Source organism: Myotis myotis, unplaced genomic scaffold, assembly GCF_014108235.1.
Source record: "Myotis myotis isolate mMyoMyo1 unplaced genomic scaffold, mMyoMyo1.p scaffold_m19_p_9, whole genome shotgun sequence".
Taxonomy (NCBI): Eukaryota; Metazoa; Chordata; class Mammalia; order Chiroptera; family Vespertilionidae; genus Myotis; species Myotis myotis.
The window spans coordinates 58048526-58066489 of NW_023416401.1; the positions used below are offsets into that span (position 1 = coordinate 58048526).

The window sequence follows — 17964 nt, forward strand, 5'->3', positions numbered from 1 at the left end:
CACTTGATTCAGCTTGCTTCAACAGATACTGTAACAATAATAGCTAATATTACCCAGCAACTATCCTCCCTTCTTTTATACCCACTCCACCCTCATTCCTGAGTTTCAGCAGGGCTCAAGGCCACCTGGCTAGCTTCCCCTGCAGTTAGGTATATCTAGGAAACTGTTTGCTCTCCCTTTTGCTACTTTCACCCTCCTGGGGTGTGCAGCAGAGCTGAGGTACAGATGAGACTACATCAACCGGGCAGATGAGGATAATCCCAATGGAATGCCAGAGGAATAAGACGGAAGGAACCCAAGTCCCTAGATAGAACCCTGGAGAAAGGACCCCTACCTGGCCTGGACCCCCACCTACCCCTGAACCATGTATTATGTGAGAGAGAATATTCCTTTTTGTTTTAGTCTCTATTTTGGGGGGTCTCTGTTATAACAGCTTAGCTTTCACCCATCCCATTATATACTCTTGCTGAATGTGCCCTGCTCAACCACTCCCAGGCCTCTGTGCACCAGAATGCAAGAGAAAGAAGACCTTCATCCTGCCATCTCTGGGTTCTGACACTCTACTCTGCCTGACGCCAAGAGGCCTCCAGGACTAGTCAAACAAAAGAAAACCTTGTCGAAGAGTGGCCTGTCATGTCTAACTCACTCGTGGCACTAGTTTGTCATTGTTGATAACTTAACTAAAATGGAAATCTATGGGCAGGCTCATGGGAGAACTTAAGGAGAGATTTTTACAGAAGAGAACCTGTCCCTGCCATAGATTATGCTAATGCCAAAAGAAAATTCATGGAGAGGCAGTTAGGAAGACTAGAACAAGTACTTGACAGGAGCCGAGACCTGAATGCTAATCCTGGCTCTAATCCCATAATCCACAGGAGAGTGGTTGCTCCACTCAAGGCCCAGTTGCCCTATTTGGTAAAAAGGGGGAGGTTAGAAAAGCCAACAGACCCAAATGTCTTTCTCAGAGTTTACATAAACTTGGGTCACCTGACATGTAGAATTCGACCACAAAAGGGAATTCACACTCTATGTAACTCCAAACTCTGGTCATTAAAAGCCAGAAGTCCAGCTCCAAAAAGCCTAAAACTTTTCTGTATAAGCAAACCATCAAGAGGCATATTTAATGAGCAACCTCTATGCTAGAGAACAGGCTTGCCAACAATCTCTCTTCCAATAGCTTTCGATTTTACTCCGTTTACCAATCAAGGATGTTTAGGATGAATGGATAAACAAAATGTGGTATTATACGATGATATATTATTCAGCCTTAAAAAGAAAGGAAATTCAATACAGGCTACAAAATAGATGAACCTCGAAGACATTATAGTAAGTGAAATGAACCAGTTATAAAAAGACAATTACTGTAGGATCCCATTTGAATGAGGTACCTAGAGTAGTCAAATTCATAGAGACAGAAGTCGAGTGGTGGCTGCCAGGGGCTGGGGAGAGGGAAAATGGAGAGGAATTACTTAATGGGTATGGAGTTTCTGTTTTACAAGATGAAAAGAATTCTGGAGACTGGTTGCTCTTATCACTGCTGAAGTGTACACTAAAGAATGATTGAGATGATAATTTTTATATTATGTATATCAAGCATGTCAAACTCAAAGGCTAACGCGGGCCAAATAAACAAGACTCAAGTTTATGTGGGCCACAAAAAAACAAAAGCTTCAATTTTCATAGAAATGTAGGTTTATTTTGATAGAGACATGCTGAATACAAGGGCTGAAATAAATGAGTAATCTATATATGTAAAGAGCCAGGGGCCATCACATCCGAAACAACCAAGCAGACCACGGAACAGGCTGAGTGGGGCGACCAGGCTGGCAGGGGGGTTAGTGAGGGACGACCAAACGACTGAGCAGCAGGCTGCGTGGGGCGATCAGGCCAGCAGGGGGGTTAGTGAAGGAAGACCAAACGACCGAACAGCAGGCTGTGTTGGGCGACCAAGCCAGCAGGGAGGGCAGTGAAGGGCGACCAGACCAGCGGAGGGGGTTGGGGGGCAGTGAGGGGCAACCAGGCCGGCAGGGGGGCACAGTTGGTGGCAACCTGGCCGGCAGGGGGAGGGGGCAGTGAGGGGTGACCAGGCTGGCACGGGGGCAGTTAGGGGTGACTAGGCTGGTAGTGGGAGGGCTGTGGGGGGCGACCAGGTTGTCAGGGGGGGCAATTGGGGCGATCAGGTCGGCAGGCAGAGGCAGTTAGGGGTGATCAGGCTGGCCAGTTAGGGGCGATCAGGCAGGCAGGTGAACAGTTAGGAGCCAGCGGTCCTGGATTGTGAGAAGGATGACCGACTGCCGGTTTAGGCCCAATTCCCAGGATCGGGCCTAACCCAGCAGTTGGACATCCCCTGAGGAGTCCTGGATTGGAGAGGGTGCAGACTGGTCTGAGGGGACCCCCCCGCCCCGTGCATGAATTTCGTGCGCTGGGCCTCTAGTCATTAACATTAAATAATAGAACATTTTAATAAAAAATTAGTATTTTTTCTTGAACATTAACTTACCAGACACTGAATAACTGTACAATCAATAAGTGTAACGCAAATAAACCTATTTTTCTTGTTCTCCAAAAGCGAAACATTTCCTGTTGCGCACACCAAACAAGTCAGTATAAGACTAATGACGTGGCAATGGGCTGCTAAAATATTCGCTGCTAGTGTTAGTGGAGAGAAATGGTGCGCCTGTGCGTAAGGCGCGTAAGGGAAATGAATGCAACATGATGATAGTGATCGGTCATTAGCCAACATTGTAGTTCACTATTAATAATTATGTATAACAGAATATTGTAAAAATTAAGTTAGAGTTTTTTTAAAAACGTTTTTTACATACTGTTATATTGACTGGGCCACAAAAATATTCCTTGTGGGCCACATGCAACCCATGCTAGATGTGTATGTTACCACAATTTAAAAAACAAAAACAAAAAACTCAGACTGTACACAAAAACAATCTCAACTATTAATACATACACTGTATCATGATTATGTTGGTGGTTGCAAGAGTGCATACATTTGTCAAGACTCAATGAACGCTTAAAATATATAAATATACCTCAATAAAATTCGTTTTTCTTTTTTTTTTTTTTTCCCAGGGTGGGGCTGATCTCAGGGAGGCCCAGCCCTACAGAGGGCCAGCCTCCTTGCTCCCCTCCCCCAAAATTCGTTTTTTTTTTTAAATGTTTTAAAAACTGAGAATTTTTACCAAGGTCATCTATCTTTGATTTTGTAGCTTTCCAGATTCTCAAATTTATCCTTCTCCCATACATGCCAAATAAGACATGTCCCCAAAGTTGCACGTGCCACACTTACTGCAAGATGCTCATCTTGAGCTGCAGGCCATGCAGAACCTCGATCACTCTCTGCACATCCCCAAGAAGCTGGTGGGTGGCCACAATCTTCTTGGCATTCTGGTGGGAATAGTTATCTTCTAAAAATGCCAGGCCATGCATATGTCCCCTAGTCAACCACTCCTTGTCATACCAGTACTTTAAGCCAGGCCTCTGACCTAAAATAGTGACAATAAGAGAGTTAATACTTGGCCTGAAGGAAATCCAGATTATTTCATCATTGTACAATCATTACACAAACTTTTGAAAGGATGGATTGGTGTGTTTATTTTGTTCATTGGTGTGTTATTTTGTTCAACCCAATATACATTTACTTGGCACCTACTAAATGCTAGGCTCCCTATTAGGTGTTGGGAAAAAGGTAATAAGAAAAGTAAGTTTCCTGATCTCCTGGAAGTGGCCAGAGGTACAGCGAGAACATGGATATCTCTTTAAATTTAAATCACATCCCCTCTCCTACTTAAACCTGCAAAGACTTCCTACTGCACACAGTAGAAACCCAAAACCCTAACTCTGGCCTACTGAGACTTGCAGGACAGGCTCCTTTCTGCCCTCCTGGCCCCATGTTTACAGTTTTGTTTATGGGACACATCAAATTCTTTCTGATCTTAGGGTCTCTGCTTTAGTATCCACTCTGTCTAGAGCACTATTACCCTTCGCAGGACTAGCTCCTTACCACCTCTCCTCAGAGAGGCCTTTTGTCACCTCCCAAAGTAAGACAGACTCTTAAATGTCTCCTAGCCATTCCCTATCTGATCACTTTTGCTCCCTCAAAGCATTCATCCCTATCTAACAAGTTCTAGTATATCTTATTTTGAAATCTGTTTTTGGCCCCAACTCCACTAAAAGCAAAAAAATAGGAACCATATTGTTCATTGTTGTATACTCAGTGCCTGGAAAAAAGCATCTTGAATAGATTTATCAATGGAAAGAAGCCCCAAGTGACCCTCCAACTTCAACTACCACATACTTAAATACTGGTCAGGCCACCTCCCTTCTCTGGGCCTCCATTTCCCATCTGTTACAACAATAGATGAACTGAATGGCTTCAGTAGTCTTATTCATTACAGGGACCCCTAGGAAGGACTGAAAACACGACCCCATGTGACTTGACAGTGTTTCCTGCTCCAAAAGCCCAGGGAACAACTTTCAGTCAGACTGTTGTTCACCTCCCAATATAAAAAAACCATGAAATAACCTGGGTAATCCTATCAAGGTCTCTGGGCTCTTTCTGGCTTTATCAAGACACATGGTAGGTATACACCTTGATTCTGTTAAAAAACATTTTAAGAAACCTTTAAATCTGTTAAGTTAAACTTCTGGCCTAAAACACTGCAAATTTCAACCGAGTCTATAAATGTGACAGACATTGAGTGCTCAATTCAATGAGACATCTATTCACAGTCTTGGCAATTAGAGTTACTGAAGTTCAGAAAGTGTGTACGAATTGAGAAAGATGGTGTGTATGATTTCTAAAAAGAGAAAAATGGAGGGAAAGAATGAGAAACAATAAAGTAGACAAGAGAGACTTTTCAACAGAAAAGTGGAGGGAGAGAAAGATAAACAATGAAGGAGACAAAAGAGATTTTTCCTTAAGGAGCCCTCGGGATTATATGTAGAATCTCAGAGGCAGCTGTTGCAGGAGCTGCCTGAACAGGGTTCAGAGCAACATAACCTGTTATACAAGACAAAGGTCAGAGCCACTGGTTCTTATCTTCTGTCATGTCCTCTCTGGGTCTGTATTTGCTCATCTGTCAAATGCTGGGAGTTGACAGGCGTTCGCTGAGATCCTGTCTATCAATAATATTCTATGACTCATAGACTAATCTTCTGACCAATTTCTCCTTTGAGATAAAGGAAAAAATAGAGGCAGATTCCTTTCTGTCTATCTAGCACAAGGAGACACAGCGTCACAACAGAGGTTATCAGGCCCTGAGGGGACCTACTTGCTGGAAAATGAACTATGATGGCCAGCCCTGCACTACACAACTAGCAAAATCAAACATTTGGCATTACAAGCCAGTTCTAAATCTCACTTGTTTTATGAGATCAGAAAAGTCATTCATATTCTTACAGCAATTTCTTTCTCATAAGCAAAAATGGGAGTAGGAGTTCCTTAGGCCCTTCACAGGACTAAAAGGAATAACAGAAGCAGAGGTTCTCATATATTGTCTAATTGTAAGGGGATCATAGGACTGGAGCTGAGGGGAGAACTTACAAGTAGAGAACAGGGAGAAGATGTCAACATCCTATTGACAGCAAGACAAGAGCAACAGATTTATAATCCACCCCTGAAACTTCTGGAAAGGGGCACCCAAGAGCCACAGGCAATCCCTGTGACCATGGAACAATGAAACTAACAGATCCTGTTAAGAAATTAATTTAGCCCTAAACGGTTTGGCTCAGTGGATACAGCGTCAGCCTGTGGACTGAAGGGTCCCAGGTTCGATTCCAGTCAACGGCATGTACCTTGTTTGCGGGCACATCCCCAGTAGGGGGTGTGCAGGAGGCAGCTGATAGATGTTTCTCTCTCATCGATGTTTCTAACTCTCTATCTCTCGCCCTTCCTTTCTGTAAAAAAATCAATAAAATACATTAAAAAAGAAAAAAAATTTTTTTAAAAAAGAAATAAATTAATTTATTCTTTTGGGTGGCAGATAGGCTCTTTGAAACCAGACCTTTTCCCTTCCCCTTAAGGGCACATTTCCCTTCTTCGTGGCAATGAAGCAATGGAGGCCAGATACCACTAGAGGGAGCAGAGGCAGGTTTCTAACTCATCAACAGCCCTTAAAAGTCAATGACAGCCTACATCTTCATGAATTCTCAAGAGGAGAATTCTACAACTGAAACGACACAGAGCAGAATAGCATGGCTATTTATGCAAGGATGACACGCAAATCTGTAGAGCATTCCATAGTTTTTATACTTTCAGTCATGCAAGATGAGTAAGTTCTAGAGATCTGCTGTACCACTGTGCTTCCATTATAAATAATACAGTACTATACCCTTAAAATGTTATGAGTGTAGATCTCATGTTACATTATTTTTAAATAAAAAAATAAGGCCCTAGCCAGTTTGGCTCAGTGGATAGAGCATCGGCCTGAGGACTGAAGGGTCTTGGGTTCGATTCCAGTCAAAAGCATGTACCTCAGTTGCAGGCTCAATCCCCGGCCCTGGTCATGGCATGTGTGGGAGGCAAACAATCGATGTATCTTTCTCAATAGATGTTTCTCTCTGTGTGTCTCTCCCTATCTCTCTCTCTCTCTCTCTCTCTCTCTCTCTCTCTCTCTCTGAAAATCAATGGAAAGATAGCCTCAGGTGAGGATTAACAAACAAACAAACAAAAAGTAAATTCTAGCTCAAGGCCAGCTCTTCTATTTGATGAAGCTCTTCACATGGTCTCTTACTGCTAAGCTCAGGAAAACTGGCCACCAGGTGAGTGAGCAACAAAGGTGAAGAAGTCAGAGTCTAGCCGATGCTGAAGAAATGAGTCTCAAGACCACAGACACTTATGCTGCTTCACAACCAGCTATGCCAAGGAAAAGGCTACATACTGTTAATATCCCTGACTCCAAAAATCTCTACCTGGAGGGTCTTGGCAAACATAACAGGTGTATTTCTCAGGCACATTTTCTTCCAATAATCCCATGCAGACCCCATGCTGCCAGCACTGGCACTCTTCACACTGTCAGAATTAAAGAAGCAATAAAAATTAAACTCAGAAGGTATTCTCCCCATCTATATATATATATATATATATACACACCAAGTAACCAGAATGACAGGTCGCTATGACATGCACTGAGGCGACCAACCGGCCCAATAGCCCCCCACTCCCCCCGCAACCACCCACAGCCCCTCCCCCCAGCCGGGCGGGATTACCCCAATTGGCCCCCCCCATCCGTGCACAAACTCATGCACCGGGCCTCTCATCCAAAAATAAGACCCACCTGTGGGGGGAGGGAGAGAGAGAAGTAGAAGGAGAGAACGCCACAACTAACTTACACAGGTGCTGGGCTGCAACCATTCATCTAGAACTGTGCTAGGCAATACAGCAGCCACTAGCCACCTGTGGCTCTTTACATTACATTAACAAATTAAGTTAAAAATTCAGTTCCCTAGTCCCACTACCCACATCTTAAGTGCTTAATAGCCATATGAGGCTAGTGCAGTGATGGCGAACCTTTTGAGCTCGGCGTGTGAGCATTTTGAAAATCCCTAACTTAACTCTGGTGCCGTGTCACATATAGAAATTTTTTGATATTTGCAACCATAGTAAAACAAAGACTTATATTTTTGATATTTATTTTATATATTTAAATGCCATTTAACAAAGAAAAATCAACCAAAAAAATGAGATCGCGTGTCACCTCTGACACACGTGTCATAGGTTCACCATCACTGGGCTAGTGGCTACTATGCTGGACAGCACATATGAAGAACATTTAGATCTATTAAACAGTGCTGGTCTCAAAAAAATGGCTTTCACTCTCATTTCTAGAGGATTGAACTCTTCTGATCTTTTTGACACAGGAAAAGTTGTTCACATACACAGAGGAAGGTTAACTTGTAATGAAAAAACCTGAGTTTGATTCAGGCTCAGACATTTATTAGCTGTGTGGCCTTGCAAAGGTCACTTCTCCACCCTAAGCTTCAGTTTCCCCATCTGCAAAATGGGATACTCTTCCTACCAACCATGTGGGGCTGTTAGGAGGAATCAGTGGGTCATGTGTAAAAGATCCTACCTCACAACTTTAATGTATTGAGAGCCTATTACTATTACTATTACTAAGGGGCAATCTAAGTCACTCTGATACCTCCTGGAGTAACCATGTGCTAGCATTTTGCATTTATTTTCTCTAAGCCTTACCAAAGGTCACACAGCTGAAGAGAGCCAAAGGTGGGTCAGAATACAAACTAGGCAAATTGCAAAGCTAGTTCTTTTAACCCCACTGCCTTCCCTGGATTAAAGGGGGAGGTGGGGAAAAGAAGGTGAAGGAGGGGCAGGAGGTACAGAGGGAAAAAAGTACAGACAATGAGGGCAGCATTATCTGAGGACAGTAAGCCTAAGGACTAAGGGCCCAGAGGAAATGGATAGGAAAAGCAGATGTCAAAAAGATACTAAGATACTTCAAGCAATTCCAAAGCAGAGCCCAAAACCTTTAAGTACCCAACTAAATGAATAGTTCTGGAAGGTGGACAGTGAGTTTCCTGACATGGCCTTGAGGCTGAGCCACCAGCCTAGCTGGCCACAGGGACTAAAAGTCTAAAGTTCAGACAGCCCTAGCCGGTTTGGCTCAGTGGATAGAGCGTCAGCCTGTGGACTGAAGGGTCCCAGGTTCAATTCCTGTCAAGGGTACATGCCTAGGTTGTGGGCTCGATCCCCAGTACGGGGTGTGCAGGAAGCAGCCGATCGATGATTCTCCTTCATCATTGATGTTTCTCTCTCCCCCTCTCCCTTCCCATCTGAAATCAATAAAAAATATTAAATAAAGTTCAGATAATCTTCAGCCACTTGGAGTCAGATAGTCCTCGGCATGAAGAGGATTTTCGTGGGCATATATAAACCCTGTAGGAAGCTGATCATTTCAGAATCAACAGAGGCAGAGCTGGAAGAGAGACTTCAGATAAGATATGATCCAAATTTTTCCATTTCCAATGAGAAAACTAAAGATCAGAGAGAAATAAAGACTAAATAACAGCAAAGGTAGGTAGTAGCAGAAAAGAGACTAGTTATAAGAATAAAAGTCTCTCAATGACTCTTGAGTACTAGGATTCACCACAATTGAATCAAATACAGCCAAGTTGAAAATTTCAAAATAACTTGTTCATGTGAGTCTGCCTAATACATTATTCATTTTTTAGAAGTTTAAATTTAGAAATGAACAAGAACAACAGAAAAGATAAAATATATAAGAATAAATCTAAGACTATTTAAGAATAAAAATACCTAAGACTATCTAAAAATAAAACATGCAAGATCTCTATCAAGAAAGAGCCGAACCGGTTTGGTTCAGTGGCTAGAGCGTCGGCCTGCGGACTCAAGGGTCCCAGGTTTGATTCCGGTCAAGGGCATGTACCTTGGTTGCGGGCACATCCTCACTGGGGGGCGTGCAGGAGGCAGCTGATCGATGTTTCTCTCTCATCAATGTTTCTAACTCTCTATCCCTCTCCCTTCTTCTCTGTAAAAAATCAATAAAATATATATATTAAAAAAAAAAAAAAGAAAGATTTTTTTAAAATATACTTTTATTGATTTCAGAGAAGAAGGGAGAGGGGAGAGAGAGATAGAAACATCAATGATGAGAGAGAATCACTGATCAGCTGCCGCCTGCACGCCCCGTACTGGAGATTGAGCCCGCAACCCAGGCATGTGCCCTTGACGGGAATCGAACCTGGGACCCTTCAGTCCCCAGGCCAATGCTATATCCACTGAGCAAAACCAGCCAGGGCTGAAGAAAGATTTTTAAATACTACTTGAGGGACACAGAAACTAAGTCAAGGGTAAGGTGCACCTTATTCCTGGATAGCAAGAGTGGGGTATAGTGTTGGGACAAACTTACACCAGGATAAATTCCAGGCAGATCAAATATTTAAATGGTTTTTAAAAAATAAATGAAACCTCAAAAATACCAGAAGAAACCATGAGAATTCTTTTATTAACATTTCTATAAGTTTTTATGAACTTCCAATGAGAAAGCAACTGTTATTCAAATCCCAGAAATTATTAAAGGAAAGTTTAATATACCTGACCGCATAAAAACATAAAATCTGTAAGATAAGTCAAAAAACAGATGACAAACATTTGTAACTGTTTTTTTGTAACAGCCAATACAAAAATACATCTACAAAAAGCCTATACAAATGAGTAGTAAAATGATCCACTATTCAACAGAAAAATTGATAAATAACATGAACAGTCAAAGAGAAAAAACCGATTCTTAAAAAAAAGATGTTCAAATAAACCATTAAAAGAATAAATTAATGTAAAGTAACTTGAATTAAGATAAATTAATGTGAAATAAAACTAGATTAATAATACGCATACATAGTATTTCTAAGTATGGGGATTACATGTAAATATCAATCAATCTATAATAATAGAGGGAAAACAAAGATGGCAGCATAGGTAAATTGCTGCCTTGCACAACCACTTCAAAAATACAACTAAAAGACAAAACAGACATCATCCAGAACCACAGGACGGCTGGCTGAATGGAAATTCTACAACTAGAAGCAAAGAGAAAAGCACACTGAGACTCAGAGGAGGTGCAGAAGTAAAGTGAAGAGGTATGGAGGCGCACGTGGAAAGGGCTGGCAACTGAGGAAGCAGCTGTCTTTTTCAGTCGGGAGGGAGTCTCAAGCTCCCAGCTGCTCTGAACTCCAATTCTGGGCAAGTCTCTGGGGACCCAGACTCATATGGGGAGAAACTGGACTGTCTGGCATCGGTCGGAACTCGAGGGTGGCTTTCTCTCAGAGGTGCTTGCAGCGATTACTGTGGGACACTGAGATGCCGGGGCTTCTTAGGGCAGGACTGAGGATCTGCCATAGCTGTTTGCTCCGCCCTGTTGATCCCGAGACCCCGCCCCACGCAAGGTGTGCGCAGAGGCTTTTGCATAGGAAAGGCCTGGCCCTTTGCAATCTGAAAATTACCTAACAAACTGCAGCTGAGTCAGAGAGACCCAGAACATCCAAAAGAAGGCCCAAGGCCCCACAGCAGCTTGCACTGCTTCACAGCTGGGCCTCATCTGGGCACCTCCAAACCCCAAACAAAGAAGAGGAATCTGCAGATCTCTCCATAGCTCCTGCTGGATAGCCTCAGGCAGAGGCTAAATTAGCACCTCCTTAGAGATCCAAGAGCCAGTGTACCCAGTGGTCAGAGTGGGACCACCCAGATTACAACTCCTCAGATCCATAAGGGACACACTCAAGGGGCAGACTCAGTGAGCACCAAAGCCCCCCTGAAGCAAGTCTTGCCCCAGAAGGGTGTCTCCAGCACAGAAGTTCTCCCACTGATTCTCACAGCTGATTCTCACAGCCAATTGGCCTGAAGGTCAATTCCTCCCAGTGATACCCACAACAATCAAGGCTTAACTACAACAAGGCTGTGCACAAAGTCCACAAAGGAGTGCACCAAGAGTGTCCACCTCAGGTAATTGGGGAGGCTGAGCCACTGGGCCCTATAGGACACCTAGCACACAAAGCCACTCTACCAACACAGGGAAGCATAAAAAATGCAGAGACAAAGAAACAGGTCACAAATGACAGAAATGGAGGAAAGCAAAACTACTGGATATAGAGTTCAAAACCACACTTATAAGGTTTTTCAAGAATTTTCTAGAAACCGCCGATAAATGTACTGAGACCCTCAAGAAATCTAGTGAGACCCTCGAGGTTATGAAAAAGGACGAACTAGAAATTAAGCATACACTGACTGAAATAAAGAATATTATACAGAGATCCAACAGCAGACTAGAGGATCACAAGAATCAAGTCAAAGACTTGAAATACAAAGAAGCAAAAACACCCAACCGGAAAAACAAAAAGAAAAAAGAATCCAAAAATATGAAGATAGTGTAAGGAGCCTCTGGGACAACTTCAAGCGTAACAACATCTGAATTATGGAGGTGCCAGAAGAAGAGAGAGAGCAAGATATTGAAAACCTATTTGAAGAAATAATGACAGAAAACTTCCCCTACCTGGTGAAAGAAATAGACTTACAAGTCCAGGAAGCACAGAAAACCCCAAACAAAAGGAATCCAAAGAGGACCACACCAAGACACATCATCATTAAAATGCCAAGAGCAAAAGACAAAGAGAGAATCTTAAAAGCAGCAAGAGAAAAACAGTCAGTTATCTACAAGGGAGTACCCATACGACTGTCAGCTGATTTCTCAACAGAAACTTTGCAGCCCAGAAGGGAGTGGCAAGAAATATTCAAAGTGATGAATACCAAGAACCTACAGCCAAGATTACCTTACCCAGAAAAGCTATCATTCAGAATTGAAGGTCAGATAAAGAGCTTCACAGATAAGGAAAAGCTAAAGGAGTTTATCACTGCAAAACCAGTATTATATGAAATGCTGAAAGGTATCCTTTAAGAAGAGGAAGAAGAAGAAAAAGGTAAAGATACAAATTATGAACAACAAATACACATCTATCAACAAGTGAATCTAAAAATCAAGTGAATTAATAATCTGCTGAACAGAATAAACTGGTGAATATAATAGAATCAGGGGCATAGAAAGGGAGTGGACTGACTATTCTCAGGGGAAAGGGGTTTGGGGGTGCGGGAAGAGTCTGGACAAAAATCCTACACCTATAGATGAGGACAGTGGGGGGTGGGGGTGGGGGTAAGGGCTGAGGGTGGGGTGGGAACCGGGTGGAGGGGAGCTATGGGGGGAACAAAGAGGAACAACTGTAATAATCTGAACAATAAAGATTTAATTTTAAAAAATAAAAATAAAAGCGTAATATGCTTATTAGACCACACCTCCTTCTGGACAAAGCCGGGTCTGTGAGGGAAGGCCTATTCTTGCATGAATTTCGTGCATTGGGCCTCTAGTTTTTTATAACTTTATATACTGCCTGAGTTTTTTTGGATACATTTATTACCATCATCATGAAAATTTTATTCTTGTGAAAAACTGTTTTTAAAGAACATACTTTTCATTTATATATGCTTGTGTATATGTGTATTCCAAAATATTAACAGTGGGTAAAAATAGTCTGGCTAATTCTCATTAAAGTCTGATAGTACCTTGTATACTAACAAGGGTGCTGGTGAGACTTCTTTGGTACTGCCTCCAGAGAGGGTTTATGTAATATTGCTATGACAAATAGCAATATTTGCCAAACTTACAAATGCACATACCCTTTAGCCCAGGAATTCCACTTCAAAACTCGGCCCACAGATATACTTACAGGAAATTATTCATTAGTTCACTGATATAATTATTTTTATTTACTTATTTTTTGTTTTTTTGTCGCTCTTTTTCCCCACTACAGTTATGATTAGAAACAATCTAAATGTCCATCATCAATAGGAGAAGGGTTAAATAAATGATCATCCACCCATTATGCAGCTATAAAAAAGAATGTGGAAGCTTTTCATATTTGAAAATGAAGTGGACTTCAACTTATACATTGTTATATGAAAAAAAAATCTTGAAAATACTACATATAAAATAATATTTGTATTTTAAAAAAGACAGTTGCATATCAATGTGAATGCATTCAATGCCAATGTACTTAAAAATGGTTAAAATTGTAAATTTTATGTTATGTGTATTTCACCACACAAATAAAAGAATGGAGAGTGCCGAAACCGGTTTGGCTCAGTGGATAGAGCGTCGGCCTGAGGACTGAAAGGTCCCAGGTTCGATTCTGGTCAAGGGCATGTACCTGGGTTGTGGGCACATTCCCAGTGGGGAGTGTGCAGGAGGCAACTGGTCAATGTTTCTCTCTCATCGATGTTTCTAACTCTCTATCTCTCTCCTTCCCTCTCTGTAAAAACTTAATAAAATATATTTAAAAAAAAAAAAAAAAGAATGGAGAGAACATATTTGTTATTACATGTTTGGCCACAGAATGTTTGTGGAATGATATACAAAATGAAAACTAATGGCCCAGTGCACGAAATTCGTACACTTTTAATTAAAAGGGAATTAATAAGAGGAAATATTTTAATATTGCTATTTGCCCTTTCTCTATAATAGAAGTGTGAGAGAGGAAAGAAAATTAGTAAAATGTATATGAAAATCTTCCTCCTGTCAGAGCCTGGGGCACACTGCAGGACCCAGAGTCAAGTCCCCGCCCACCCCCGTGCACCTCGAAATCACGCAAGACCCAGACCCGACAGGTCCCACCCCCATTGGGCAAGATCCAGACCGGGCCGGCCCCACCCCCGTCAAGCCCCACCAGGCAGGGGGCGCAGCCTCAGGTCCCCCATCAAGCCTCACTGGGTGGGGGGCACAGCCTCAGGTCCCCCATCAAGCCTCACTGGGTGGGGGGCGCAGCCTCAGGGCCCCCACCAAGCCCTGCCAGGTGGGGGATGCAGGCTCAGGTCCCCCGGCCTAATGCCGGGCAGGAGTCACGGCCTCAGGTCCCCTGGCCCAGTGTCAGGGTAGGGACGCAGCCTGAGTCCCCCGTCAAGCCCTACTGGGCAGGGGGCACAGCCTCAGGTCCCCCAGCCCGGCGCCACGCAGCCTCCGGTCCCTGCTGATCGCTCGTTACGGCCCATTACGGGAACCCCGCCTCACTGTGGGCGCAGCCATCTTGTGTTATGGGAACCCTGCCTCCGCTGTGGGCGCAGCCATCTTGTGACAGTGTGACAGAGTGAGAGTCAATTTGCATATTACCTCTTTATTATATAGGATTATTATATAGGATGATAAGGGCTGCCTCTAGGGAAGGGTTGTTGACAGAGATGGAGGTAAGATTTTTCTCTGTATGCCTATGTATATACCTTTTAGCCTTTGAACTATGTGAATGCATTAGCTAGCAACAAATAAATAATATAAATTTTAAAACAAACCAAAGTTTTAAAATGGGCTTCTTATTAAAACTGCTACACAATTTTTACTGGGGTTTGGCATCTAATATATATTTGTTGCTCTAGGACAGCGGTTCTCAACCTGTGGGTCGTGAACAATGAAAATACATCCTGCATATCAGATATTTACATTACGATTCATAACAGTAGCAAAATTACAGTTATGAAGTAGCAATGAAAATAATTTTATAAGCCGAAACTGGTTTGGCTCAGTGGATAGAGCATCGGCTTGCGGACCAAAGGGTCCCAGGTTCGATTCCAGTCAAGGGCATGTACTTGGGATGCAGGCACATCCCCAGTAGGAGATGTGCAGGAGGCAGCTGATCGATGTTTCTCTCTCATTGATGTTTCTAACTCTCTATCTCTCTCCCTTCCTCTCTGTAAAAAAATCAATAAAATATATTAAAAAAAAAAAGAAAAAAAATAATTTTATGGTTGGGGTTCACCACAACATGAGGAACAGCATTGAAGGGTCACGGCATTAGAAAGGTTGAGAACCACTGCTCTAGGGCAAAGGTCAGCAAACTCCAGCCCACAGGCCAAATACAGCTAGAGTCCTGTTTTTATAAATAAAATATCATATGAACATGCTCATTCATTTTACATATTGCCTATGGCTGCTTAGGGCACAGTTGAGTAGTTGCAATAAATACTATATGGTCCTCAAGGCCTAAAATATTTATTATTTGGTCCTACTAGAAAATGTTTGCCAAAACCTGGCCTAGAGTAATTAAAGTAATTTAAATATCAAATGGGTTCCCTGATGTTAATATTTAATGTGTTACCCAGATTTCTCAAACATTCATAATTACTAAGTAAGATTTTAACCTAGTGATTTTAATTAGCACTGGTAAATAAAATTAAATAATAAAGTAATGTTGCTACCAATCAAATAATGAAAATGGTCAAAGAAAGTCATTTCTCTAAAGTAATGTATGTAGTTTACAGAAAACAAACTCTAAATGTATTCTAGGGTTGTACAAATTATCAACGTAAGTTAAAATTTATTTTAAGAAAAATTTATTTGAACCTTCCTAGATAACGAACACATTTAAAACTAAATGATGAATAAATCTTAACAGTTTAAAATGTATTTTTTTCCATTTAGCTCCCTCTAAATTTATGTATGTCTTCTGCTACAATTCCTGAGTGGAAAAGGTACATTGCTCATGACAGGGAAAGTCAGAAACTGTCCTTCTATAACACAAAGCCAGATGGACAGCAAGTGGATAGCAGGAAAAGTCTACAACAAAGCCAAAGGGGTTCTGAAGTGAGCTCATCATCACCCCAATGCCAGATAGGAAGCCACAGTGTTAAGCTGAGCTGGGAGAAAGGTCATGTAGAGCCTGAGAAGCAGGAGATGAAAGTCAGTTCCGGACTCTGCCATGTAACAGCTGGTATACCTCAATAGCTCCAAACTTAGGTCCTTCGTAAAGCACAGCATGGCACATCAAACTCTATCCCCAAACACTCTGTGATCCTTGCTACTTATAGAAAAATCAATGGAGAAAGGACCACAGTGGAACAGCACTATCTCCCATACTGATTAGCCAGAACAAAGTTGCCAGAGGGGCCTCCATTATTCACCCACTAAAGATTTCTATGGACAAATGAGAACCAAATCAGGCTTCCAGGGCTTAAAACAGAGCACACATCCAGAGACAGGATAAAAACTAAGAATCTTGTCCTAGATGGTGTGGCTTAGTTGGATAAAGTGTCGCCCTGTGCACCAAAGGGTCAAAGGTTTAATTCCTGGTCAGGGCACATACCTGGATTGCGGTACCAGAGGCGATCAATCAATGTCTCTCTCTCTCTCCTTCACCTTCCCTCCGTCCCTTCCTCCTCTTCTCCCTAACCTTCCTCTCTCTCTAGAATCAATAAAAAGCATATCTTCAGGTGAGGATTTAACAAAACCAAAACTAACAATCTCCAACATCCTTTTAAAAACCACTTAAAAAATAAAACGCGCATTCAAACATGTTCCAAGCTTAATGTTAAGACAAACACAGCCTGCCAGTACACATAATTCTGTGCTGCTAGGCTAGCTTTGCATTATGCTGCCTTGGAACAAAGTTTTTCCTCCCATCTCTGATTAATCAAATTGACTACATAACATGTTGTTTAGGAAAACTCACCCATACAAAGGCTATGAGCATTAGGCTTATCTCTCAGAATGAGAAAAATAATTGAGCCACTGAAATGCTCCAAGTCGGCCACTGTCAGTCACAATCCTGACTGCATATCAGACTTCATGGGACTAAGCCCACCATTCACATTTCTTTTTCTTTATTTAAAAAAAAAAATTTTTTTTTTAAATTTTTTTGGGAGGGAGGGATGGAGGGAGGGAGGAACGTTGATGTGAAAGAGACACAGCAATTGGACTGGGGCCAGGGATCAAACGAACTTACAATCCAGGTACATGCCCTTGACCAGGAATTGAACCCTCAACCCCTTGATCCACAGACCCAGGTTCCAACCATTGAGCCACATGGGCCAGGGCACACATTTCTGAATTTAAAAGTGAAGATCATACAGTCAGAACTTTCCCTAAACTGCTGCTTTTACCTTTAAACGTTTTGATTTTCTGTGAAAGAGTCCATTAGGAAAAGGAGTTCTGATACTTAAAAAGTTTGAAAACCACAAACCTAAGGCATACTTAAGGTCATAAATATCAGGCAGTAATTGAGACTATTTATGCACCCTGAATTCCCAGAGATTACCATAAAGTCTAATCAAAAGGAAAGAAACTCCCAAAGAATCCTAACCAACATAGCCATGATTTACTTAAAGAACTCAGGTACCCTGGACAGCCAGGCAGCTGCAAAGGCACATAGGGTATTTATGACAGCTCTTAGAGTCAGCTAGACAGGAACCACCTCCACCAGAACTATGACTAAGAGCAAGAGAGGAACCATAGGAAAGCAGGTGCAGGCCAGTGATGATCTCCCCAAGCAGGCAGGGAGGCCCACAGGCACATCCCAGAGATGGAAATGACAAATACAAATATCAGGAAAATAAAGAACAAGAAACAGACAAGTTATAAAACTGACGTCCATTTCTTTAGGCCA

At 42.2% G+C, this 17964-nt stretch overlaps 1 protein-coding gene and 1 non-coding gene across 8 annotated transcripts in view; one reads left to right on the forward strand and one right to left on the reverse strand.

The window, feature by feature from the left end:
• The window catches only part of PHF20 (PHD finger protein 20), a 139415-nt gene that overhangs the window by 9100 nt on the left and 112351 nt on the right, over positions 1-17964 (reverse strand). For all 7 annotated transcript variants that reach the window (XM_036321694.1, XM_036321692.1, XM_036321693.1 and 4 more), the window contains 2 exons: positions 6928-7027; positions 3305-3500 (listed from right to left, as the gene is read on the reverse strand). In XM_036321694.1, the coding sequence (XP_036177587.1) occupies positions 3305-3500; positions 6928-7027 (296 nt within the window). The remainder of the gene's footprint in view (positions 1-3304; positions 3501-6927; positions 7028-17964) is intronic.
• LOC118663861 lies at positions 6153-6264 on the forward strand. The gene has a single exon (XR_004970165.1). It is a non-coding gene; the product is annotated as a U6 spliceosomal RNA (small nuclear RNA).